Source organism: Callionymus lyra, chromosome 3 (assembly GCF_982586985.1).
Source record: "Callionymus lyra chromosome 3, fCalLyr1.hap1.1, whole genome shotgun sequence".
In the NCBI taxonomy this organism is placed as follows: Eukaryota; Metazoa; Chordata; class Actinopteri; order Syngnathiformes; family Callionymidae; genus Callionymus; species Callionymus lyra.
This window is the reverse complement of record NC_141820.1, coordinates 2,219,738-2,247,487: the sequence shown is the minus strand read 5'-3', so window position 1 is coordinate 2,247,487 and position 27,750 is coordinate 2,219,738. Positions and strand designations below refer to the sequence as shown.

The 27,750-nt window shown below is 35.2% G+C and overlaps 4 protein-coding genes across 4 annotated transcripts in view; 2 read left to right on the top strand and 2 right to left on the bottom strand.

The window, feature by feature from the left end:
• LOC148083015 (alanine and arginine rich domain containing protein) overlaps positions 1–1,186 on the top strand; it is a 1,995-nt gene extending 809 nt beyond the window's left edge. Inside the window, exon 2 of the mRNA XM_087786165.1 lies at positions 990–1,186. Coding sequence (XP_087642291.1) covers positions 990–1,115 — 126 coding nt within the window. The 3' untranslated portion in view covers positions 1,116–1,186. The remainder of the gene's footprint in view (positions 1–989) is intronic.
• Positions 1,187–4,607: 3,421 nt separating this feature from the next.
• On the bottom strand, positions 4,608–8,732 carry LOC148083014 (protein FAM167A). The gene is made up of 2 exons (XM_087785641.1): positions 8,453–8,732; positions 4,608–4,983 (listed from the first exon to the last, which is right to left on the bottom strand). The coding sequence occupies exons 1-2, from the start codon at positions 8,606–8,608 to the stop codon at positions 4,747–4,749; spliced, it is 393 nt and encodes a 130-aa protein (XP_087641767.1). The 5' UTR covers positions 8,609–8,732; the 3' UTR covers positions 4,608–4,746.
• A 2,627-nt stretch (positions 8,733–11,359) lies between these two features.
• Positions 11,360–13,772, bottom strand: LOC148083013 (uncharacterized). Its single transcript, XM_087785640.1, has 3 exons — positions 13,747–13,772; positions 12,452–12,529; positions 11,360–11,956 (listed from the first exon to the last, which is right to left on the bottom strand). The coding sequence occupies exons 1-3, from the start codon at positions 13,756–13,758 to the stop codon at positions 11,417–11,419; spliced, it is 630 nt and encodes a 209-aa protein (XP_087641766.1). The 5' UTR covers positions 13,759–13,772; the 3' UTR covers positions 11,360–11,416.
• A 2,937-nt stretch (positions 13,773–16,709) lies between these two features.
• Positions 16,710–27,750, top strand: part of slc44a4 (solute carrier family 44 member 4) — a 60,431-nt gene continuing 49,390 nt past the window's right edge. The window contains exon 1 of the mRNA XM_087786158.1: positions 16,710–16,865. Coding sequence (XP_087642284.1) covers positions 16,829–16,865 — 37 coding nt within the window. The 5' untranslated portion in view covers positions 16,710–16,828. The remainder of the gene's footprint in view (positions 16,866–27,750) is intronic.

The following is a 27,750-nucleotide window of genomic DNA, read 5'->3' as shown; positions in this document are numbered from 1 at the left end:
CCTCAGGGATCTGATGTCTTCTTACGATGAGATGGTGGAAACTGCCAGATCTGATTACATCAGAAAACTGGTAGCAGCAAATAAGAAAAACCCCAAAGTGTTGTTTGACACGATTAATTCTCTTGTGTCTCCTGCTCCTCAAATCACGCCGGTCTTCTGTTAAGAAGAGAGAAAATCTCTCCCCCTTTGTTGGGAACCCCTACTGTCTCTGAGCCCATCTCCTCCTCTTGGTCATCCTTCACTGCTGTATCTTTGGGTGATATTTCAGCACTAGTGAACAAGATGAAACCCTCCTCTTGCTCAGATGACGTCCTTCCTTGTAGGCTTTTTATCAAAGTATTTGATGTAATTGGCCCCTGAGTTACCAATATGGTGAACCTCTCCCTTTCCACAGGGGTTTTTAATGCATTTAAACATGCCGACTGACCTCAGTATAATGTTTATTTTCATGATTTCTTCTGTCATTTACTTATCACAGTGTTTTTTTGGTTTGTTTTATTTCATCACAACCTCTTAAAGTATTTTCTTTTAATCCTGCTGTGAGTAATATTCAGTAGTTTTCTTGTTTGATTCAGAAATAAACATGATTTTCGTTTTTTATTTGCAGTTAAACAAGAATATATATACAGTATATATATTTACAGTATATATATATATATAAATTGAAAAATAAGTAAAATAAAAAGTATTTCTCTCATTTTAAAATATATATATTTATATATTTAATACTGAACTTGATATCACACACCATTCATTTTACGTTTTCTCATCAAATCGTTTTTTTTTTAATCACAAACTTTTACATGTTATTTTTATTTATCATTTTAAATGTTCATCATTAAAAACTAGGAAGGAAAGGAAAATAACGTTTTCATAATTATTGTGATTTATTGAAAGTATTTTCTTCGACTCACGCGAACACATGACGTTGAACATCAAGTGAGGAACCGGCCGTCGGACCTGCAGCCGTAACTTCTCTTGTTCTGCAGCTGGAGATGCGATCTCAGGACCTGCATCTGGCGCGAACACTGCTGGGCCTCAACACTGAGATCCAGACACTGAGGCGGGAGAGTTTCAGGGGCGTCGAGGTCGGAGCAGACGACCAATCAGAGTGAAGCAGACGACCAATCAGAGTGAAGCAGACGACCAATCAGAGTGAAGCAGACGACCAATCAGAGTGAAGCAGACGACCTTCTTCTTTATTCCGTCTTTTCTTGTTGAGATTAAACGTTCACTTGTTCATCTCAGGCTTTTGTTTCTCTCTTTTTCTCTGGTTTACAGCTTTAATGTTGAGTAAACGAGTAGTAGAACAAGTACTGGAACTCATACAAACGAAGAAAAACTTTGATATTCTAAAAGTTTATTTTACTGTCGTACTAATCAAAGTACTCGTTGAAGATATTGTTGATTTAAACATCTGTTAACAAACATCATGTAACATGACAACATGTAACATAACAACATGTAACATAACAACATGTAACATGACAACATGTAACATGACAGCATGTAACATGACAACATGTAACATAACAACATGTAACATGACAACATGTAACATGACAACATGTAACATGACAACATGTAACATGACAACATGTAACATAACAACATGTAACATAACAACATGTAACATGACAACATGTAACATGACAGCATGTAACATGACAACATGTAACATAACAACATGTAACATGACAACATGTAACATAACAGCATGTAACATAACAACATGTAACATGACAACATGTAACATAACAACATGTAACATGACAACATGTAACATGACAACATGTAACATGACAACATGTAACATGACAACATGTAACATAACAACATGTAACATGACAACATGTAACATGACAACATGTAACATAACAACATGTAACATGACAACATGTAACATGACAACATGTAACATGACAACATGTAACATAACAAAATGTAACATGACAACATGTAACATGACAACATGTAACATAACAACATGTAACATGACAACATGTAACATAACAACATGTAACATGACAGCATGTAACATAACAACATGTAACATGACAACATGTAACATAAAAAAATGTAACATGACAACATGTAACATAACAAAATGTAACATGACAACATGTAACATGACAACATGACAACATGTAACATGACAACATGTAACATAACAACATGTAACATAATAAAATGTAACATAACAAAATGTAACATGACAACATTTAACATGACAACATGTAACATGACAACATGTAACATGACAACATGTAACATAAAAAAATGTAACATGACAACATGTAACATGACAACATGTAACATAACAAAATGTAACATGACAACATGTAACATGACAACATGTAACATAATAAAATGTAACATAACAAAATGTAACATGACAACATGTAACATGACAACATGTAACATAAAAAAATGTAACATGACAACATGTAACATGACAACATGTAACATGACAACATGTAACATAACAAAATGTAACATGACAACATGTAACATGACAACATGTAACATGACAACATGTAACATGACAACATGTAACATGACAACATGTAACATAACAAAATGTAACATGACAACATGTAACATGACAACATGTAACATGACAACATGTAACATAACAACATGTAACATAATAAAATGTAACATAACAAAATGTAACATGACAAAATGTAACATGACAACATGTAACATGACAACATGTAACATGACAACATGTAACATGACAACATGTAACATAACAACATGTAACATGACAACATGTAACATGACAACATGTAACATGACAACATGTAACATAACAACATGTAACATGACAACATGTAACATGACAGCATGTAACATGACAACATGTAACATAACAACATGTAACATGACAACATGTAACATAACAGCATGTAACATAACAACATGTAACATGACAACATGTAACATAACAACATGTAACATGACAACATGTAACATGACAACATGTAACATGACAACATGTAACATGACAACATGTAACATAACAACATGTAACATGACAACATGTAACATGACAACATGTAACATAACAACATGTAACATGACAACATGTAACATGACAACATGTAACATGACAACATGTAACATAACAAAATGTAACATGACAACATGTAACATGACAACATGTAACATAACAACATGTAACATGACAACATGTAACATAACAACATGTAACATGACAGCATGTAACATAACAACATGTAACATGACAACATGTAACATAAAAAAATGTAACATGACAACATGTAACATAACAAAATGTAACATGACAACATGTAACATGACAACATGACAACATGTAACATGACAACATGTAACATAACAACATGTAACATAATAAAATGTAACATAACAAAATGTAACATGACAACATTTAACATGACAACATGTAACATGACAACATGTAACATGACAACATGTAACATAAAAAAATGTAACATGACAACATGTAACATGACAACATGTAACATAACAAAATGTAACATGACAACATGTAACATGACAACATGTAACATAATAAAATGTAACATAACAAAATGTAACATGACAACATGTAACATGACAACATGTAACATAAAAAAATGTAACATGACAACATGTAACATGACAACATGTAACATGACAACATGTAACATAACAAAATGTAACATGACAACATGTAACATGACAACATGTAACATGACAACATGTAACATGACAACATGTAACATGACAACATGTAACATAACAAAATGTAACATGACAACATGTAACATGACAACATGTAACATGACAACATGTAACATAACAACATGTAACATAATAAAATGTAACATAACAAAATGTAACATGACAAAATGTAACATGACAACATGTAACATGACAACATGTAACATGACAACATGTAACATGACAACATGTAACATGACAACATGTAACATGACAACATGTAACATGACAACATGTAACATGACAACATGTAACATGACAACATGTAACATAACAACATGTAACATAACAACATGTAACATGACAACATGTAACTTGTAGCGAATGTCATTGACATTGTTGTATATAAACAATAAAAGAACATAAATACATTAAAGAACACAAAAGACACTGTTGTTCATAAACAAAAGTTTTGTCAGTCAAGAAGTTTTCACCTGATTTATTTTCTACTTCATACTGGTTGAAGTACACGTCAAGATGGCCGACATCGTTTTTCAGACTGAATTTAGAATTTCATTAAAAAATGCCTTTAATGAAGAAAAATAAACTGAACTTGATGTTTTTTTCGTTAAGTTTCTTCACCAAAACAACATAAACATGAATTATATGGAAATATATTATGTTGAAATGATTTGTTTTTTCAAGCAGTGAATCATATTTTTCAATGATTTCATTCAATAATTTGTTCGTCGATAGTTTATCGATTATATAGAAATACATTTGATTTTACATATAGAATTGAGTATTTTAAGTCCAATAATTCTAAAATAAATTCAATATATTTTATTCAGTCTTTTGAATTCAATATATAAATGTTGGTGTAATAGAGTCTCCAGACAAGACCAACAGAGCTCAGAGCTACTGATCGAACTCTCGGCCAATCATGCGACGCACACACGATCATGTGACGACGTAGATCCTACAGTAATGTCTGGATATTATTGAGGCTCTGGCGCGATGTTACCGTGGCAACGTCATCTCCACGCGATTGGTCGATCACGGCATGGAGCTTCTGCGACTGGAGGACCTGCAGGTCAGAGACTGGGAGAAGAACCTGGACGGGGTTTTCTGGAAGGAGAAGGAGACGTCGCTGCCAGAGTCCCAGCAGCTCCCGTCCTGGTCCTCGCACGTCCCGACCTCCTGGTCACACAAGTCTTGTTTCAGCTCCTGGATGCCCGAGTGCAGATCCATCAGCTGCCGGACCAGAGCCTGGTCCTGAGACCTCATCTCCACCTGCAGAACATCGTCACATGTCCTGGAAATGTCACATGTTCTGATCGTTTCTCACTGAACATTGATTGTTGATAAATAAAGGAGAGAAAACGTGATGTTACGAGGAAGTGTGTGAGGGTAGTTCTGCAGAGGCGTGTGTGAGTGGGAATGTTGGTATATTGTTTATGCCTTTATTGTCATTATTTTATTGCTATTATTATTATTGTTTTTTGTTTATCTGTGATATTGTTATTGTTGTTACTATTGTTATTATTGTTTTTATTATTGTTATTATAGTTTTTACTATTGTTATTGTTGTTACTATTGTTAATATTGTTGTAACTATTGTTATTATAGTTGTTACTATTGTTACTCTAGTTGTTACTATTGTTATTATTGTTATTATTGCTATTATAGATGTTACTATTGTTATTATTGTTTTTATTATTGTTATTATAGTTTTTACTTTTGTTATTGTTGTTACTATTGTTATTATTGTTGTTACTATTGTTATTATAGTTGTTACTATTGTTAATATTGTTGTAACTATTGTTATTGTAGTTGTTACTATTGTTATTATTGTTATTATTGTTATTATAGATGTTACTATTGTTATTATTGTTGTTACTATTGTTATTATAGTTGTTACTATTGTTATTATAGTTGTTACTATTGTTACTGTAGTTGTTACTATTGTTATTATATTGTTATTGTAGTTGTTACTATTGTTATTAATGTTGTTACTATTGTTATTATAGTTGTTACTATTGTTATTGTAGTTGTTACTGTTGTTTTTATTGTTGTTACTATTGTTATTATTGTTGTTACTATTGTAATTATAGTTGTTACTGTTGTTGATATTGTTATTGAAGTTGTTACTATTGTTATTATATTGTTATTGTAGTTGTTACTATTGTTATTATATTGTTATTGTAGTTGTTACTATTGTTATTATTGTTATTATAGATGCTACTATTGTTATTATTGTTGTTACTATTGTTATTATAGTTGTTACTATTGTTAATATTGTTGTAACTATTGTTATTGTAGTTGTTACTATTGTTATTATTGTTATTATAGATGTTACTATTGTTATTATTGTTGTTACTATTGTTATTATAGTTGTTACTATTGTTACTGTAGTTGTTACTATTGTTATTATATTGTTATTGTAGTTGTTACTATTGTTATTAATGTTGTTACTATTGTTATTATAGTTGTTACTATTGTTATTGTAGTTGTTACTGTTGTTTTTATTGTTGTTACTATTGTTATTATTGTTGTTACTATTGTTATTATATTGTTATTGTAGTTGTTACTATTGTTATTAATGTTGTTACTATTGTTATTATAGTTGTTACTATTGTAATTATAGTTGTTACTGTTGTTTTTATTGTTGTTGATATTGTTATTGAAGTTGTTACTATTGTTATTATATTGTTATTGTAGTTGTTACTATTGTTATTATATTGTTATTGTAGTTGTTACTATTGTTATTATATTGTTATTGTAGTTGTTACTGTTGTTATTATATTGTTATTGTAGTTGTTACTATTGTTATTATATTGTTATTGTAGTTGTTACTATTGTTATTATATTGTTATTGTAGTTGTTACTATTGTTATTATATTGTTATTGTAGTTGTTACTGTTGTTATTATATTGTTATTGTAGTTGTTACTATTGTTATTATATTGTTATTGTAGTTGTTACTATTGTTATTATATTGTTATTGTAGTTGTTACTATTGTTATTATATTGTTATTATTGTTGTTACTATTGTTATTATAGTTGTTACTATTGTTACTGTAGTTGTTACTATTGTTATTATATTGTTATTGTAGTTGTTACTATTGTTATTATTGTTGTTACTATTGTTATTATAGTTGTTACTATTGTTATTGTAGTTGTTACTGTTGTTTTTATTGTTGTTACTATTGTTATTATTGTTGTTACTATTGTTATTATAGTTGTTACTGTTGTTTTTATTGTTGTTGATATTGTTATTGAAGTTGTTACTATTGTTATTATATTGTTATTGTAGTTGTTACTATTGTTATTATATTGTTATTGTAGTTGTTACTGTTGTTATTATATTGTTATTGTAGTTGTTACTATTGTTATTATATTGTTATTGTAGTTGTTACTATTGTTATTATATTGTTATTGTAGTTGTTACTATTGTTATTATATTGTTATTATTGTTGTTACTATTGTTATTATAGTTGTTACTATTGTTACTGTAGTTGTTACTATTGTTATTATATTGTTATTGTAGTCGTTACTATTGTTATTATATTGTTATTGTAGTCGTTACTATTGTTATTATATTTGTTACTGAAGAACTATTGTAATAAAAGAAACATGAACAGGTTCTAACACTCTGTAAAAGGTTCTACGCTCAATAATCCCGGAGGTTCTAAGTATTTCCTCTTTTGTTTTGCGACTTCTCTGAGCGTCTCTGTTGTCATGGCGAGTTGTCGTGTGAACGCACAGTTGTGTGTCAGACACACAGCAGCTCAACAAACATCAACATCATGATGGTCAGTGACCTTCAGCGCGAACATTCAGAACTAGAGGAAAACAAGTGTTGCCATGGAAACCATGAGATTTGAACACGGAAGATATTTATATATTTTTATCGAAAAGTTTTTTTTGATAAATAACACTTTGGAATTATTCAAAAAATTGAATACATTTTCCTACACATAGAGTTTGATTCTAATTAATATAATTAAAAAATACATTTTGCCAAATTCAATGTTTTCGTTTCATCAGACAATACAAGACAAAAGTTATTTTATCTCAAATTCAATAAAACAAAAAACAACAAACATTTCAACAAAACTATTCGACAAATGTTTAATTCAATCAATAAATATTTGTCACTCAAATATTCGATATTATTGGACCACGACCTTAAAATATGGTAGTTTAATTAAGTAAGTAATTAGTATTTTTTATAAATAAAGTCATTCATTTATTGTACATGATATTTATTTATCATTTATATTTATTTGTGAAACAAATTCATTTTGACTTTTCATTGAAACTGTGACTCAAATGATTCTATAACTTTTATCACTAGTTTTACTCGACACATCACTTGAGATCCATATATTTATGAGTATTTTTTATTTGGTATTTGTGTGAAAATAAAGTGCTTTTATATCACATTTAATAATTTAACTCACATTTCATTAAATACGACATAATGTATTTGATTTGACACTTTATTGACTTAATAACACTTTATTTTCATTAGATGTATTAATTTTCCAACTTTAGAAAATAAACATGTGTATATTTATATATACAGTATATATATATATACTGTACATAATATGCATTTATTTCCATTAAAAAAATAATATATATATATTTAAACACAATGATATTAAGACTATTTACAAATGTCCTCCTAATACAATGTGTGGTCCAGGACCGGGTCACGTCTTGAACAAGAGTCACACATGAGATCCAGAACCTACCAGCTCTCTCCTCAGCCAGGCCAGGGCACTCGCAATGTCCAGCTTTCCAGCAGCTCCACCCGCTGGACCCCGAGTCTCTTCTTCTTCTTCGGCACCTTCACGGAAGGTTGAGTCTCTGACGGAGAAGTCCCGCAGTCGGTCCAGGAGCAGCTCCATGGTCCGGTCTGGTCTGAGCGGGTCCTGGTCTGAGCAGGTCCTGGTCTGAGCGGGTCCTGGTCTGAGCAGGTCCTGGTCTGAGCGGGTCCTGGTCTGAGCGGGTCCTGGTCTCTGCCGGTCCTGGTCTCTGCTGGTCCTGGTCTCTGACGGTCCTCGTCTCTGCCGGTCCTGGTCTCTGCCAGTCCTGGTCTGAGCAGGTCCTGGTCTGAGCGGGTCCTGGTCTGAGCGGGTCCTGGTCTCTGCCGGTCCTGGTCTCTGCCGGTCCTGGTCTCTGCCGGTCCTGGTCTCTGCCGGTCCTGGTCTCTGCCGGTCCTGGTCTCTGCCGGTCCTGGTCTCTGCCGGTCCTGGTCTCTGCCGGTCCTGGTCTCTGCCGGTCCTGGTCTCTGCCGGTCCTGGTCTGTGAGACGGACGAGCTCTGACGTCGGGCTTTGTTTCCACTTTCATGAGGTCACATGTCAGCGCGGAGACGGGAGGTTGCTATGACGACGGCAGCTATAAAAACAGTTTATGAAGAAATAAAGGTTCAATAATAGTAGTTGAGATGGACAAGTACACACATATTTAATTGACTATATCTAGAGATGTTGTGTAACATAATACTAGACGAGATACATTCCTTGAATTTCTTGAACTCCTGTGTTGTTCTCAGTATTATCTTGATCTTTAAAGTATGTACTTTTTTGAGTATTGTTTTGATAGTTTAAGCGCTTTGTGACCCTGGTCTGGAAAAGCGCTATATAAATAAATATTACTTACTTACTTACTTACTTACTTACTTACATGTATTGAGTGAGAATATCAAGTATTTATCTGTGTAGAAATATTTGACAATTTTCTACAAACTGAAGAAAAATGTAACTTGTAATTTTTTTTCTTCTACTAAGAACTACAGTTTTCTCTCTGGGATGTATTTGTATTTCTTCCTTTTGTTCATGCAATAAATGTCACATTTTAAACACTAGACTGTTGCAGAAGTTGAACCGTGGCCTCGTCTGAGACTCTGATGTTCAGGTGGAACTGAAGCGTCTCTGCAACGATCAACGATACAAACAACTTCCTTAGAATTCCTTCCAAAATAGAATCACTGAAGGTTATTTTGGTCGAAGACGTCAGCGCCAAGAAAAGAAGTGTCTCAGTTTGAAGGTGAACTATTTTATTTTATTTTATTTTATTTTATTTTATTTTATTTTATTTTATTTTATTTTATTTTATTTTATTTTATTTTATTTTATTTTATTTTATTTTATTTTATTTTAATCTGTTTTTATTGTTATTTATTTTAATCTGGTTTTTCATTAAATTAAATTAAATCAAATCATTATTTTAATCTGTTTTTTCAGAGTCAGAAGTTTGAAGCTTCATGAAACAGTGTCATTATCTTCAGATTCCACTAGATGGTAGTGATGAGTTGATGAAGCTTCATTAAACAGTGTCATTATCTTCAGAGTCCACTAGATGGTAGTGATGTGTCGATGAAGCTTCATTAAACAGTGTCAGTATCTTCAGAGTCCACTAGATGGTAGTGATGTGTTGATGAAGCTTCATTAAACAGTGTCAGTATCTTCAGAGTCCACTAGATGGTAGTGATGTGTTGATGAAGCTTCATTAAACAGTGTCATTATCTTCAGAGTCCACTAGATGGTAGTGATGTGTCGATGAAGCTTCATGAAACAGTGTCAGTATCTTCAGAGTCCACTAGATGCTAGTGATGTGTCGATGAAGCTTCATGAAACAGTGTCATTATCTTCAGAGTCCACTAGATGGTAGTGATGTGTTGATGAAGCTTCATGAAACAGTGTCATTATCTTCAGAGTCCACTAGATGGTAGTGATGTGTTGATGAAGCTTCATGAAACAGTGTCATTATCTTCAGAGTCCACTAGATGCTAGTGATGTGTCGATGAAGCTTCATGAAACAGTGTCATTATCTTCAGAGTCCACTAGATGCTAGTGATGTGTTGATGAAGCTTCATGAAACAGTGTCATTATCTTCAGAGTCCACTAGATGGTAGTGATGTGTTGATGAAGCTTCATGAAACAGTGTCATTATCTTCAGAGTCCACTAGATGGTAGTGATGTGTTGATGAAGCTTCATGAAACAGTGTCATTATCTTCAGAGTCCACTAGATGGTAGTGATGTGTTGATGAAGCTTCATGAAACAGTGTCAGTATCTTCAGAGTCCACTAGATGGTAGTGATGTGTCGATGAAGCGTCATGAAACAGTGTCAGTATCTTCAGAGTCCACTAGATGGTAGTGATGTGTTGATGAAGCTTCATGAAACAGTGTCAGTATCTTCAGAGTCCACTAGATGCTAGTGATGTGTCGATGAAGCTTCATGAAACAGTGTCAGTATCTTCAGAGTCCACTAGATGCTAGTGATGTGTTGATGAAGCTTCATTAAACAGTGTCAGTATCTTCAGAGTCCACTAGATGGTAGTGATGTGTTGATGAAGCTTCATGAAACAGTGTCAGTATCTTCAGAGTCCACTAGATGCTAGTGATGTGTCGATGAAGCGTCATGAAACAGTGTCAGTATCTTCAGAGTCCACTAGATGGTAGTGATGTGTCGATGAAGCTTCATGAAACAGTGTCAGTATCTTCAGAGTCCACTAGATGCTAGTGATGTGTTGATGAAGCTTCATGAAACAGTGTCAGTATCTTCAGAGTCCACTAGATGCTAGTGATGTGTCGATGAAGCTTCATGAAACAGTGTCATTATCTTCAGACAAACTACTTTGATCATTTATCATCAGAATATGATTTTTATTCGACTGGTTCATCTTTTACAAACATCATCTTCACAGGCGTCACCAGCTCCGGTTTCTGTTTTTTACTCGCGTCATTTTCTGCACAGAGACTCTCCTGCCGAACCTGTGATTGACAGCCATCATGGCTCTGCTGTCCTCCATGTTGGCCTTCTCGAAGTGCATGGCCTCCCTCACCCTCTCGATGTCCGACTTCTCCTGAAGGTAGGCCTTCCTCATCATGGCCATCTCCTCCTGCTCCACCTGGAACACCTTCCGGTCCTGGCTCATGGACTGCTCCTCGTCGTGCAGGGACCTCCACCTCATGGACAGTTTGTGGAACTCTTTGCGTAGATCTTTCCTCTCTCGGCCCACATGCGTCTTCTCCTGCTCCAGCGCCGCACGCCTCTGCTGGATGAGCGTCTTCTCGCGGTCGTACGTCTTCCTGAGCTCCGCCATGTACTTGATCTCCCCGGTCAGTCGCTGCCACTCCTTGTCCAGGGACTGTCGGGCGTTTTTCAGAGTCTCCTGCTCCTGCAACACTTTCCTCCAGGCCTGGTCCAGGGACAGGTCGCTCAGGTCCGTTCTGTCTGGTTCTGTCGGCTGAAGACAAAAAATGTCAGTTCCTGCTCATGTGGCTTCTCTGCTGATCTAGAACAACAAAACAATATATCATCTGATGGCATTTGTTTGACCTCTGAACTCTTAGTCTTAACTTATTGTTATTGTCGTAAAACTCTCTTTCTCACGCCATCTAGTGGACTCTGAAGATAATGACACTGTTTCATGAAGCTTCATCAACACATCACTACCATCTAGTGGACTCTGAAGATAATGACACTGTTTCATGAAGCTTCATCAACACATCACTACCATCTAGTGGACTCTGAAGATAATGACACTGTTTCATGAAGCTTCATCAACACATCACTACCATCTAGTGGACTCTGAAGATAATGACACTGTTTCATGAAGCTTCATCAACTCATCACTACCATCTAGTGGACTCTGAAGATAATGACACTGTTTCATGAAGCTTCATCAAGCAATAACAACAGCGATTTCTGACCAATAATAAAACTTGAGTCAATGATTTACCTTCTCTTGGATCCGGTTCATCGCTGCGACTGGAACCTCCTGCTGGATCTGTGCGTCTGGATCCATGTGGAGATCCATCTGGAAGAGAAACGTTGTTTGTTTCAGAGTGAACATCTCAACTCAATGATGAAGGAAGAGAAGAAAATGCAAGTATCCAAAGCGTTGTTTAATTTTTATGTTTCAATAAAACTCTTGTGACGACTGAGGATGAGAGGATACAGTGGTGACTGAGGACGAGAGGATACAGTGATGACTGAGGACGAGAGGATACAGTGATGACTGAGGACGAGAGGATACAGTGAGTCCAGCAGCTATTAAAGCTGACGTTTGGACTTATTTTGGTTTGAAAACAAATGAAAGTAGTTACGAGTCATGTGGTCTGTAAATACTACAACACCAGAGTCAAGTACTGGACAATACTACACATATATACTTGTTACTACACTATCACAACACCAGAGTCAAGTACTGGACAATACTACACATATATACTTGTTACTACACTATCACAACACCAGAGTCAAGTACTGGACAATACTACACACATATACTTGTTACTACACTATCACAACACCAGAGTCGAGTACTGGACAATACTACACATATATACTTGTTACTACACTATCACAACACCAGAGTCAAGTACTGGACAATACTACACATATATACTTGTTACTACACTATCACAACACCAGAGTCAAGTACTGGACAATACTACACACATATACTTGTTACTACACTATCACAACACCAGAGTCGAGTACTGGACAATACTACACATATATACTTGTTACTACACTATCACAACACCAGAGTCAAGTACTGGACAATACTACACATATATACTTGTTACTACACTATCACAACACCAGAGTCAAGTACTGGACAATACTACACATATATACTTGTTACTACACTATCACAACACCAGAGTCAAGTACTGGACAATACTACACATATATACTTGTTACTACACTATCACAACACCAGAGTCAAGTACTGGACAATACTACACATATATACTTGTTACTACACTATCACAACGCCAGAGTCAAGTACTGGACAATACTACACATATATACTTGTTACTACACTATCACAACACCAGAGTCAAGTATTGGACAATACTACACATATATACTTGTTACTACACTATCACAACACCAGAGTCAAGTATTGGACAATACTACACATATATACTTGTTACTACACTATCACAACACCAGAGTCAAGTATTGGACAATACTACACATATATACTTGTTACTACACTATCACAACACCAGAGTCACTTACGTTTTGCTTCATGTGCGGAACAACAACTTTTCCTTCGCACACAGATTTGTGCTTGTGTTCAGGTCAGTGGGTGTATTCATAGTCTTTGATGGTCGCACAACTAAGGACATCAAAGGCAACAGAGACAACATGATTTGTGGGTTCAAAGTTCAGATTGTATCAAAGAAGATCTCCATCACCCATGATGCTCTCCTTCTACAGAGACACCATCGAGAGCCTCCTGTCGAGCTGCATCACCGTGTGGTACCTGCACCGTGTCCTGCCGCAAGAAGCTGCAGCGCATCGTGAGAGCAGCTGAGAAGATCATTGGTGTCTCTCTCCTCCTGGACATTTATAACACCATCACCAGAAGAACCATCACTGGTGTCTCTCTCCTCCTGGACATTTATAACACCATCACCTGAAGGTCCATCACTGGTGTCTCTCTCCTCCTGGACATTTATAACACCATCACCTGAAGGACCATCACTGGTGTCTCTCTCCTCCTGGACATTTATAACACCATCACCTGAAGGACCATCACTGGTGTCTCTCTCCTCCTGGACATTTATAACACCATCACCTGAAGGACCATCACTGGTGTCTCTCTCCTCCTGGACATTTATAACACCATCACCAGAAGAACCATCACTGGTGTCTCTCTCCTCCTGGACATTTATAACACCATCACCTGAAGGACCATCACTGGTGTCTCTCTCCTCCTGGACATTAATAACACCATCACCAGAAGAACCATCACTGGTGTCTCTCTCCTCCTGGACATTTATAACACCATCACCAGAAGAACCATCACTGGTGTCTCTCTCCTCCTGGACATTTATAACACCTGGTACCTATCGTTGACCTGGTACCTATCGTTGACCTGGTACCTATCGTTGACCTGGTACCTATCGTTGACCTGGTACCTATCGTTGACCTGGTACCTATCGTTGACCTGGTACCTATCGTTGATCTGGTACCTATCGTTGACCTGGTACCTATCGTTGACCTGGTACCTATCGTGGATCTGGTACCTATCGTTGACCTGGTACCTATCGTTGATCTGGTACCTATCGTTGATCTGGTACCTATCGTGGATCTGGTACCTATCGTTGACCTGGTACCTATCGTTGACCTGGTACCTATCGTGGATCTGGTACCTATCGTTGACCTGGTACCTATCGTTGACCTGGTACCTATCGTTGATCTGGTACCTATCGTTGACCTGGTACCTATCGTTGACCTGGTACCTATCGTTGACCTGGTACCTATCGTTGACCTGGTACCTATCGTTGACCTGGTACCTATCGTTGACCTGGTACCTATCGTTGATCTGGTACCTATCGTTGACCTGGTACCTATCGTTGACCTGGTACCTATCGTGGATCTGGTACCTATCGTTGACCTGGTACCTATCGTTGATCTGGTACCTATCGTTGATCTGGTACCTATCGTTGATCTGGTACCTATCGTGGATCTGGTACCTATCGTGGATCTGGTACCTATCGTTGACCTGGTACCTATCGTTGATCTGGTACCTATCGTTGACCTGGTACCTATCGTTGACCTGGTACCTATCGTTGATCTGGTACCTATCGTGGATCTGGTACCTATCGTTGATCTGGTACCTATCGTGGATCTGGTACCTATCGTGGATCTGGTACCTATCGTGGATCTGGTACCTATCGTGGATCTGGTACCTATCGTGGATCTGGTACCTATCGTGGATCTGGTACCTATCGTTGATCTGGTACCTATCGTGGATCTGGTACCTATCGTGGATCTGGTACATAAATACAACACAATGGTTTCTCTGTTCTTGTACATGTTAAAGTAAAGATATTTATTTTTTATTTGTGATTCTATGATTTGTTTCTATTGAAACATATTCTGTATTTATTGTGTGTAAATAATGATGTTTATTTTATCTTATCGTTTGGTGACAATTTCATGCTCAATCCTTTTCATTTTAAGGCAACGTTTTAAATTCAAATCAATAATAATAATAAAAAATACATTTGATTTAAAATAGATAAGAGTGATAAGGATGAAACTAAAGCTGTTTATCTGTTGAAATAAAAATAAATGTTTTTGTTTTAAAGATAAATCTCTTTTCTGTCTTTTTGTGATTCACGTTCTATTTCTTGCGTGTTGTTCCCCGTCGTGTCCTCTAGGGGGAGTCAACGTTACATGAAGACAAACAACATATAGTTTAAATCAAAGGTGCAGGAATATTGTCCTGTCGTGTAGTTTTGCTCAGTAAAACCTCAACAACAACAACAAAGTACCACAAGCACGAGTAATAAATACGACAATTACTGATGTTTATCTGCTTGACTGTGTGATTCAAATATTAGATACGAATGTTAAGATTATTGTTCACACGACATGTTTTCATCAATAATGTTTTTAACCTGATATTCATCTCTCTCTATTTATATCAGTGGAAAATGTCGGTGTTGAAGTACAGTAATATGTACTTTAATACAGAGAGTCAAGGAAGTGATTTACATTTTAAAATGTTTGTTTAGATAATTTAACAGTACTTTGAAAAGCTGTCCCAGTTACTCAGGGTAAGAGGGTGGAACACGGATTGTTATGTTGGTTTGATTTATCACCAGAGGTGTATATTTTAATATTGAACTGATTTTTAATACAACAAAATCTTAATGTTGTCAGTAAATACTTGTTATAGTTATTATTATTATTATACTTTCTACGGTAATGTTTAATAAACATTAAAAAAAAGTTCGTTAACAACATAATTCATAGTCATTTTCAAATAAATAATAAATAAAACGTGCTCATTATTAATGTTGTCATTATATTCCTGATCCACTCAGACCTAAGACTCACCTGCACGAAGATATTTCACGTTTGTTTGGAAACACGTTGAGCATCTTGACAGACACACGATCTTTGGCGCAGGTGCGCATCCTTCGGCAGGTGTCACGTGACGTCACTGCCTAGTTACCAGAGCCAGGAAGAAAAGAAAAGATTTTCTCACTTCGTTGTTTGTCGCTCGTTCAGTTGGACGTTTGTCTTTGGTTCTGTTTCAAACTCGGTTCGACAAGAGTTCTGGTCCAGGAGTTCTGGCGGGAAAATGGGGAAACAAGACGAGACAGAAGCGTCAGAATATGGTGAGACTTTCTCTTCCCTTTTTTCATCTCGAACACGAGCTCACCTGCACAGGTGCTCAGGCTGCGTCAGGTGCTCACGCCAAACATGTTTTAAAGGATTTAATACATGTTTTAAAGGATTTAATACATGTTTTAAAGGATTTAATACATGTTTTTAAAGGATTTTATACATGTTTTTAAAGGATTTAATACATGTTTTAAAGGATTTTATACATGTTTTTAAAGGATTTAATACATGTTTTAAAGGATTTAATACATGTTTTAAAGGATTTAATACATGTTTTAAAGGATTTAATACATGTTTTAAAGGATTTAATACATGTTTTAAAGGATTTAATACATGTTTTTAAAGGATTTAATACATGTTTTAAAGGATTTAATACATGTTTTAAAGGATTTAATACATGTTTTAAAGGATTTAATACATGTTTTAAAGGATTTAATACATGTTTTAAAGGATTTAATACATGTTTTTAAAGGATTTAATACATGTTTTAAAGGATTTAATACATGTTTTAAAGGATTTAATACATGTTTTAAAGGATTTAATACATGTTTTAAAGGATTTAATACATGTTTTAAAGGATTTAATACATGTTTTAAAGGATTTAATACATGTTTTAAAGGATTTAATACATGTTTTAAAGGATTTAATACATGTTTTAAAGGATTTAATACATGTTTTAAAGGATTTAATACACGTTACAAAGGATTTAATACATGTTTTAAAGGATTTAATACATGTTTTTAAAGGATTTAATACATGTTTTTAAAGGATTTAATACATGTTTTAAAGGATTTAATACATGTTTTAAAGGATTTAATACATGTTTTTAAAGGATTTAATACATGTTTTAAAGGATTTAATACATGTTTTTAAAGGATTTAATACATGTTTGTGGCTTTGATGTCGAAACTAGCGACGAATATCTTCGATAATAATCGACAATAATCGATAGTAATCGACAATAATCGACAATAATAAAAAGTTTAATCGCCATAAAGTTCTTTTAACCGACTAACTAACAATAAGCTGTCCCAGCTACTCAGGGCAAGACGATGGAAAAACCAAAACAACTTTTTTCACAAGTGATTTCACTAAAAACCTTTTTTAGAAACGAGGTGAATATTGATTATAAAATAGATTTTAATACAAGAAACTGTCAATAATTCAAGTAGTTACTGAGGCTTTGATTTGTTATAGTTTCTACGATAATGTTCATGTTTCAAATGGTTGAGAGTAAATGAATCATTATATCATTTTATGTACTATCGCCGCCTAACAATGTGAATATTATTATTTACAGTATATTGTTTGAACTGTTTTCTCTTATTTTAGTTTTTCAAGTTTTAAGTTTTAAGTTTTTATTATTTGGTCACAAGACCTTGATTTCAAACAAGAGGTAAATAATTAACTTTGAAAATATTTTAATTCAAGAATCTCTCAATGATGTCAGTCGTGACTTGAACTGATTCATAGTTTATAATAAAATAGTGTTTGATAAATATTATTATCTATTTATTGTTGCTATAAAACAGCAACAATGTCTTACAATGACTTATGTTTTACATCATTTGGAAACATATGTTTTTAATTAAATCTTTCATCACGTTGGTCTTGAAGTGACATCAATGTTGCAACATATTTAAAATCAACATCTTTAAAGTGTGAGAGACGATAAGAAAACAGGAAGAATTGAAAGAACAACACATTCAAGGAAGAAACGGATGAAGGAGGAAAAGTTGTGTCAAAATAAAGGCAGAAGAAGATTTAAAAACCTGAACAAAAGATCAAAGAAATCAGTGAATAAAGATTTAAAAACTTTGAAAGAAGATCAAAGAAATCAGTGGATGAAGATTTAAAAACTTGAACAAAAGATCAAAGAAATCAGTGAATAAAGATTTAAAAACGTTGAAAGAAGATCAAAGAAATCAGTGAATAAAGATTAAAAAACGTTGAAAGAAGATCAAAGAAATCCGTGGATGAAGATTAAAAAACTTTGAAAGAAGATCAAAGAAATCAGTGGATGAAGATTAAAAAACTTTGAAAGAAGATCAAAGAAATCAGTGGATGAAGATTAAAAAACTTTGAAAGAAGATCAAAGAAATCAGTGAATAAAGATTTAAAAACTTTGAAAAAAGATCAAAGAAATCAGTGAATAAAGATTTAAAAACTTTGAAAGAAGATCAAAGTAATCAGTGAATACAGATTTAAAAACTTTGAAAGAAGATCAAAGAAATCAGTGAATAAAGATTTAAAAACTTTGAAAGAAGATCAAAGAAATCAGTGAATAAAGATTTAAAACTTTGAAAGAAGATCAAAGAAATCAGTGGATGAAGATTAAAAAACTTTGAAAGAAGATCAAAGAAATCAGTGAATAAAGATTTAAAAACTTAGAAAGAAGATCAAAGAAATCAGTGAATAAAGATTTAAAAACTTTGAAAGAAGATCAAAGAAATCAGTGAAAAAAGATTTAAAAACTTTGAAAGAAGATCAAAGAAATCAGTGAAAAAAGATTTAAAAACTTTGAAAGAAGATCAAAGAAATCAGTGGATGAAAAAAGCAAACGTTGAAGGAGAGATTTGCATTAAAAGTCAGGAAAAGTGAAGAACATTTATTCCGAGGCTGAAGAAACAACTTTCAAAGATCAGAGTCAAGAGACATAAATCTACGAGTCGATGAAAATAAAGTAAATGTTGGATGAAAAGAGTCAAATGACTTCACGAAGCACAAGAAGGAAAGAAAGAAAGACAAATAGAAAGAAAGACAAATAGAAAGAAAGTCCTGGAACATCATGAAGACGAAGAGAGTCCGGTCCTGCCCTGAACTCTTGAGCAAACACAAACCTTCAGAAACCTTCAACCGGTGTAGGGTTGTGTGTAGTCAAGAGTGTGTTGATGTCACCATACAATGATACATAGTGTCTTGTAATACACAAGTAACAAAGATATAGTGAGTTTTTTCAAAAAAGTTAACAATATTATTTAAAAAACTGATACAACTCTGTTGAATACGAACACGATGTTGTGATATTAAGTTTGTTGATAGTACGACAAATACTGAGACAAATACTTCTACCGACTGATCTGCGTTTGACATCGTTGATGACCTTTGAACCGACAGTAAAATAAAAGTAATTCACATGTAAATGAAAACATCGACAAAAGCGTGTTCGGCTCCAGATGTCGTTGTGTAGATGTTGTGTTGATGTTTTCTCTCTGAGGTAAGTTCAGTGACTCAACAACCTGTGACACCATATGTCGTGATGCAAGAACATCACACTATGAACTCTGATTGATTCCTGATGCCTCGACTGTGTTGTGTTTGCAGTTCATCACAACAATGTTACACACTGATGCGTGGACTGTGTTGTGTTTGCAGTTCATCACAACAATGTTACACACTGATGCCTCGACTGTGTTGTGTTTGCAGTTCATCACAACAATGTAACACACTGATGCTTCGACTGTGTTGTGTTTGCAGTTCATCACATCACGTTTAATACATGTTTTAAAGGATTTAATACATGTTTTTAAAGGATTTAATACATGTTTTTAAAGGATTTAATACATGTTTTAAAGGATTTAATACATGTTTTAAAGGATTTAATACATGTTTTTAAAGGATTTAATACATGTTTTAAAGGATTTAATACATGTTTTTAAAGGATTTAATACATGTTTGTGGCTTTGATGTCGAAACTAGCGACGAATATCTTCGATAATAATCGACAATAATCGATAGTAATCGACAATAATCGACAATAATAAAAAGTTTAATCGCCATAAAGTTCTTTTAACCGACTAACTAACAATAAGCTGTCCCAGCTACTCAGGGCAAGACGATGGAAAAACCAAAACAACTTTTTTCACAAGTGATTTCACTAAAAACCTTTTTTAGAAACGAGGTGAATATTGATTATAAAATAGATTTTAATACAAGAAACTGTCAATAATTCAAGTAGTTACTGAGGCTTTGATTTGTTATAGTTTCTACGATAATGTTCATGTTTCAAATGGTTGAGAGTAAATGAATCATTATATCATTTTATGTACTATCGCCGCCTAACAATGTGAATATTATTATTTACAGTATATTGTTTGAACTGTTTTCTCTTATTTTAGTTTTTCAAGTTTTAAGTTTTAAGTTTTTATTATTTGGTCACAAGACCTTGATTTCAAACAAGAGGTAAATAATTAACTTTGAAAATATTTTAATTCAAGAATCTCTCAATGATGTCAGTCGTGACTTGAACTGATTCATAGTTTATAATAAAATAGTGTTTGATAAATATTATTATCTATTTATTGTTGCTATAAAACAGCAACAATGTCTTACAATGACTTATGTTTTACATCATTTGGAAACATATGTTTTTAATTAAATCTTTCATCACGTTGGTCTTGAAGTGACATCAATGTTGCAACATATTTAAAATCAACATCTTTAAAGTGTGAGAGACGATAAGAAAACAGGAAGAATTGAAAGAACAACACATTCAAGGAAGAAACGGATGAAGGAGGAAAAGTTGTGTCAAAATAAAGGCAGAAGAAGATTTAAAAACCTGAACAAAAGATCAAAGAAATCAGTGAATAAAGATTTAAAAACTTTGAAAGAAGATCAAAGAAATCAGTGGATGAAGATTTAAAAACTTGAACAAAAGATCAAAGAAATCAGTGAATAAAGATTTAAAAACGTTGAAAGAAGATCAAAGAAATCAGTGAATAAAGATTAAAAAACGTTGAAAGAAGATCAAAGAAATCCGTGGATGAAGATTAAAAAACTTTGAAAGAAGATCAAAGAAATCAGTGGATGAAGATTAAAAAACTTTGAAAGAAGATCAAAGAAATCAGTGGATGAAGATTAAAAAACTTTGAAAGAAGATCAAAGAAATCAGTGAATAAAGATTTAAAAACTTTGAAAAAAGATCAAAGAAATCAGTGAATAAAGATTTAAAAACTTTGAAAGAAGATCAAAGTAATCAGTGAATACAGATTTAAAAACTTTGAAAGAAGATCAAAGAAATCAGTGAATAAAGATTTAAAAACTTTGAAAGAAGATCAAAGAAATCAGTGAATAAAGATTTAAAACTTTGAAAGAAGATCAAAGAAATCAGTGGATGAAGATTAAAAAACTTTGAAAGAAGATCAAAGAAATCAGTGAATAAAGATTTAAAAACTTAGAAAGAAGATCAAAGAAATCAGTGAATAAAGATTTAAAAACTTTGAAAGAAGATCAAAGAAATCAGTGAAAAAAGATTTAAAAACTTTGAAAGAAGATCAAAGAAATCAGTGAAAAAAGATTTAAAAACTTTGAAAGAAGATCAAAGAAATCAGTGGATGAAAAAAGCAAACGTTGAAGGAGAGATTTGCATTAAAAGTCAGGAAAAGTGAAGAACATTTATTCCGAGGCTGAAGAAACAACTTTCAAAGATCAGAGTCAAGAGACATAAATCTACGAGTCGATGAAAATAAAGTAAATGTTGGATGAAAAGAGTCAAATGACTTCACGAAGCACAAGAAGGAAAGAAAGAAAGACAAATAGAAAGAAAGACAAATAGAAAGAAAGTCCTGGAACATCATGAAGACGAAGAGAGTCCGGTCCTGCCCTGAACTCTTGAGCAAACACAAACCTTCAGAAACCTTCAACCGGTGTAGGGTTGTGTGTAGTCAAGAGTGTGTTGATGTCACCATACAATGATACATAGTGTCTTGTAATACACAAGTAACAAAGATATAGTGAGTTTTTTCAAAAAAGTTAACAATATTATTTAAAAAACTGATACAACTCTGTTGAATACGAACACGATGTTGTGATATTAAGTTTGTTGATAGTACGACAAATACTGAGACAAATACTTCTACCGACTGATCTGCGTTTGACATCGTTGATGACCTTTGAACCGACAGTAAAATAAAAGTAATTCACATGTAAATGAAAACATCGACAAAAGCGTGTTCGGCTCCAGATGTCGTTGTGTAGATGTTGTGTTGATGTTTTCTCTCTGAGGTAAGTTCAGTGACTCAACAACCTGTGACACCATATGTCGTGATGCAAGAACATCACACTATGAACTCTGATTGATTCCTGATGCCTCGACTGTGTTGTGTTTGCAGTTCATCACAACAATGTTACACACTGATGCGTGGACTGTGTTGTGTTTGCAGTTCATCACAACAATGTTACACACTGATGCCTCGACTGTGTTGTGTTTGCAGTTCATCACAACAATGTAACACACTGATGCTTCGACTGTGTTGTGTTTGCAGTTCATCACAACAATGTTACACACTGATGCCTCGACTGTGTTGTGTTTGCAGTTCATCACAACAATGTAACACACTGATGCTTCGACTGTGTTGTGTTTGCAGTTCATCACAACAATGTTACACACTGATGCGTGGACTGTGTTGTGTTTGCAGTTCATCACAACAATGTAACACACTGATGCGTGGACTGTGTTGTGTTTGCAGATCATCACAACAATGTTACACACTGATGCGTGGACTGTGTTGTGTTTGCAGTTCATCACAACAATGTTACACACTGATGCCTCGACTGTGTTGTGTTTGCAGTTCATCACAACAATGTTACACACTGATGCGTGGACTGTGTTGTGTTTGCAGTTCATCACAACAATGTAACACACTGATGCGTGGACTGTGTTGTGTTTGCAGTTCATCACAACAATGTAACACACTGATGCTTCGACTGTGTTGTGTTTGCAGTTCATCACAACAATGTAACACACTGATGCGTGGACTGTGTTGTGTTTGCAGTTCATCACAACAATGTTACACACTGATGCTTCGACTGTGTTGTGTTTGCAGTTCATCACAACAATGTAACACACTGATGCGTGGACTGTGTTGTGTTTGCAGTTCATCACAACAATGTTACACACTGATGCGTGGACTGTGTTGTGTTTGCAGTTCATCACAACAATGTTACACACTGATGCGTGGACTGTGTTGTGTTTGCAGTTCATCACAACAATGTAACACACTGATGCGTGGACTGTGTTGTGTTTGCAGTTCATCACAACAATGTAACACACTGATGCATGGACTGTGTTGTGTTTGCAGTTCATCACAACAATGTAACACACTGATGCTTCGACTGTGTTGTGTTTGCAGTTCATCACAACAATGTAACACACTGATGCATGGACTGTGTTGTGTTTGCAGTTCATCACAACAATGTAACACACTGATGCTTCGACTGTGTTGTGTTTGCAGTTCATCACAACAATGTTACACACTGATGCGTGGACTGTGTTGTGTTTGCAGTTCATCACAACAATGTAACACACTGATGCATGGACTGTGTTGTGTTTGCAGTTCATCACAACAATGTAACACACTGATGCTTCGACTGTGTTGTGTTTGCAGTTCATCACAACAATGTAACACACTGATGCTTCGACTGTGTTGTGTTTGCAGTTCATCACAACAATGTAACACACTGATGCATGGACTGTGTTGTGTTTGCAGTTCATCACAACAATGTAACACACTGATGCGTGGACTGTGTTGTGTTTGCAGTTCATCACAACAATGTTACACACTGATGCGTGGACTGTGTTGTGTATGCAGTTCATCACAACAATGTTACACACTGATGCGTGGACTGTGTTGTGTTTGCAGTTCATCACAACAATGTTACACACTGATGCATGGACTGTGTTGTGTTTGCAGTTCATCACAACAATGTAACACACTGATGCATGGACTGTGTTGTGTTTGCAGTTCATCACAACAATGTTACACACTGATGCGTGGACTGTGTTGTGTTTGCAGTTCATCACAACAATGTTACACACTGATGCATGGACTGTGTTGTGTTTGCAGTTCATCACAACAATGTAACACACTGATGCATGGACTGTGTTGTGTTTGCAGTTCATCACAACAATTTAACACACTGATGCATGGACTGTGTTGTGTTTGCAGTTCATCACAACAATGTAACACACTGATGCGTGGACTGTGTTGTGTTTGCAGTTCATCACAACAATGTTACACACTGATGCATGGACTGTGTGTTGTGTTTGCAGTTCATCACAACAATGTTACACACTGATGCATGGACTGTGTGTTGTGTTTGCAGTTCATCACAACAATGTAACACACTGATGCTTCAACTGTGTTGTGTTTGCAGTTCATCACAACAATGTTACACACTGATGCGTGGACTGTGTTGTGTTTGCAGTTCATCACAACAATGTAACACACTGATGCATGGACTGTGTTGTGTTTGCAGTTCATCACAACAATGTAACACACTGATGCGTGGACTGTGTTGTGTTTGCAGTTCATCACAACAATGTAACACACTGATGCCTCGACTGTGTTGTGTTTGCAGTTCATCACAACAATGTAACACACTGATGCGTGGACTGTGTTGTGTTTGCAGTTCATCACAACAATGTTACACACTGATGCGTGGACTGTGTTGTGTATGCAGTTCATCACAACAATGTTACACACTGATGCCTCGACTGTGTTGTGTTTGCAGTTCATCACAACAATGTTACACACTGATGCATGGACTGTGTTGTGTTTGCAGTTCATCACAACAATGTTACACACTGATGCGTGGACTGTGTTGTGTATGCAGTTCATCACAACAATGTTACACACTGATGCCTCGACTGTGTTGTGTTTGCAGTTCATCACAACAATGTAACACACTGATGCGTGGACTGTGTTGTGTATGCAGTCCATCACAACAATGTTACACACTGATGCGTGGACTGTGTTGTGTTTGCAGTTCATCACAACAATGTTACACACTGATGCGTCGACTGTGTTGTGTTTGCAGTTTATCACAACAATGTTACACACTGATGCATGGACTGTGTGTTGTGTTTGCAGTTCATCACAACAATGTTACACACTGATGCTTCAACTGTGTTGTGTTTGCAGTTCATCACAACAATGTTACACACTGATGCATGGACTGTGTGTTGTGTTTGCAGTTCATCACAACAATGTTACACACTGATGCTTCAACTGTGTTGTGTTTGCAGTTCATCACAACAATGTAACACACTGATGCTTCAACTGTGTTGTGTTTGCAGTTCATCACAACAATGTAACACACTGATGCGTGGACTGTGTTGTGTTTGCAGTTCATCACAACAATGTAACACACTGATGCGTGGACTGTGTTGTGTTTGCAGTTCATCACAACAATGTAACACACTGATGCGTGGACTGTGTTGTGTTTGCAGTTCATCACAACAATGTAACACACTGATGCTTCAACTGTGTTGTGTTTGCAGTTCATCACAACAATGTTACACACTGATGCCTCGACTGTGTTGTGTTTGCAGTTCATCACAACAATGTAACACACTGATGCGTGGACTGTGTTGTGTTTGCAGTTCATCACAACAATGTAACACACTGATGCGTGGACTGTGTTGTGTTTGCAGTTCATCACAACAATGTAACACACTGATGCGTGGACTGTGTTGTGTTTGCAGTTCATCACAACAATGTAACACACTGATGCTTCAACTGTGTTGTGTTTGCAGTTCATCACAACAATGTTACACACTGATGCCTCGACTGTGTTGTGTTTGCAGTTCATCACAACAATGTTACACACTTTCTCACGCGGCGTCAAAGGTTCTCTTTGCCGCGTGTGCAGAAGACTGTTGACCTGCTGCTGACAGGTCAGCGACTTGAACGGGACGAGTGTTGACTCTCAGGGAGGCTGACGACAAACACACCTTCACTGACAACATGACGACTCTGGACTTCCTGCTCCTCCACTGTTGGAACCTCTGGCTCCTCATGGTCGCCTCCGTCTTCATGTTTGTCTTGAGACGCGACGGCAAATAATTGACCAGGACTCAGTTGTTGCGTCACCAGGGAGTGACTGGTTGGTTTATAGCTGGTTAGTTTTTAACTGGTTAGGTTTTAACTGGTTAGGTTTTAACTGGTTAGTTTATAACTGGTTAGTTTATAACTGGTTAGTTTTTAACTGGTTAGTTTATAACTGGTTCGTTTTTAACTGGTTAGTTTATAACTGGTTAGTTTATAACTGGTTAGTTTATAACTGGTTAGTTTATAACGCTCGTAAAGATGCTTCAAAGTCTGTTCAACAAGAATCTTTGTCAGTTGAATCCTGGCATTACTTCTCCAGGAATCAAATTCAGTATTGTAATAATACTATGGGACTCTCAGAGTAATACTACGATAACTTGCGGAGCAACATCACGAGAATTGTGGAGTATTACTACAGTGACTCGCAGAGTAATACTATGGTGATTCATGGAGTATTACGACAGTGACTCGCAGAGTAATACTATGATGATTCATGGAGTATTACGACAGTGACTAGCAGAGTAATACTATGATGATTCATGGAGTATTACGACAGTGACTAGCAGAGTAATACTATGATGATTCATGGAGTATTACGACAGTGACTCGCAGAGTAATACTATGATGATTCATGGAGTATTACGACAGTGACTCGCAGAGTAATACTATGATGATTCATGGAGTATTACGACAGTGACTAGCAGAGTAATACTATGATGATTCGTGGAGTATTACTACAGTGACTCGCAGAGTAATACTATGATGATTCATGGAGTATTACGACAGTGACTAGCAGAGTAATACTATGATGATTCATGGAGTATTACGACAGTGACTAGCAGAGTAATACTATGATGATTCATGGAGTATTACGACAGTGACTAGCAGAGTAATACTATGATGATTCATGGAGTATTACGACAGTGACTAGCAGAGTAATACTATGATGATTCGTGGAGTATTACTACAGTGACTCGCAGAGTAATACTATGATGATTCATGGAGTATTATGACAGTGACTAGCAGAGTAATACTATGATGATTCATG

What these genes read in the sequence shown, in the direction of transcription:
- LOC148083014 (XM_087785641.1), bottom strand. Translation starts at nt 8,608, where the DNA reads ATGGAGCTGCTCCTGGACCGACTGCGGGACTTCTCCGTCAGAGACTCA. An exon ending in CCTGGCTGAGGAGAGAGCTG is followed by an intron (nt 4,984 to 8,452) that starts GTAGGTTCTGGA and finishes GATGTTCTGCAG; the next exon opens with GTGGAGATGAGGTCTCAGGA.
- LOC148083013 (XM_087785640.1), bottom strand. An exon ending in TGAACCGGATCCAAGAGAAG is followed by an intron (nt 11,957 to 12,451) that starts GTAAATCATTGA and finishes TTTTGTCTTCAG; the next exon opens with CCGACAGAACCAGACAGAAC.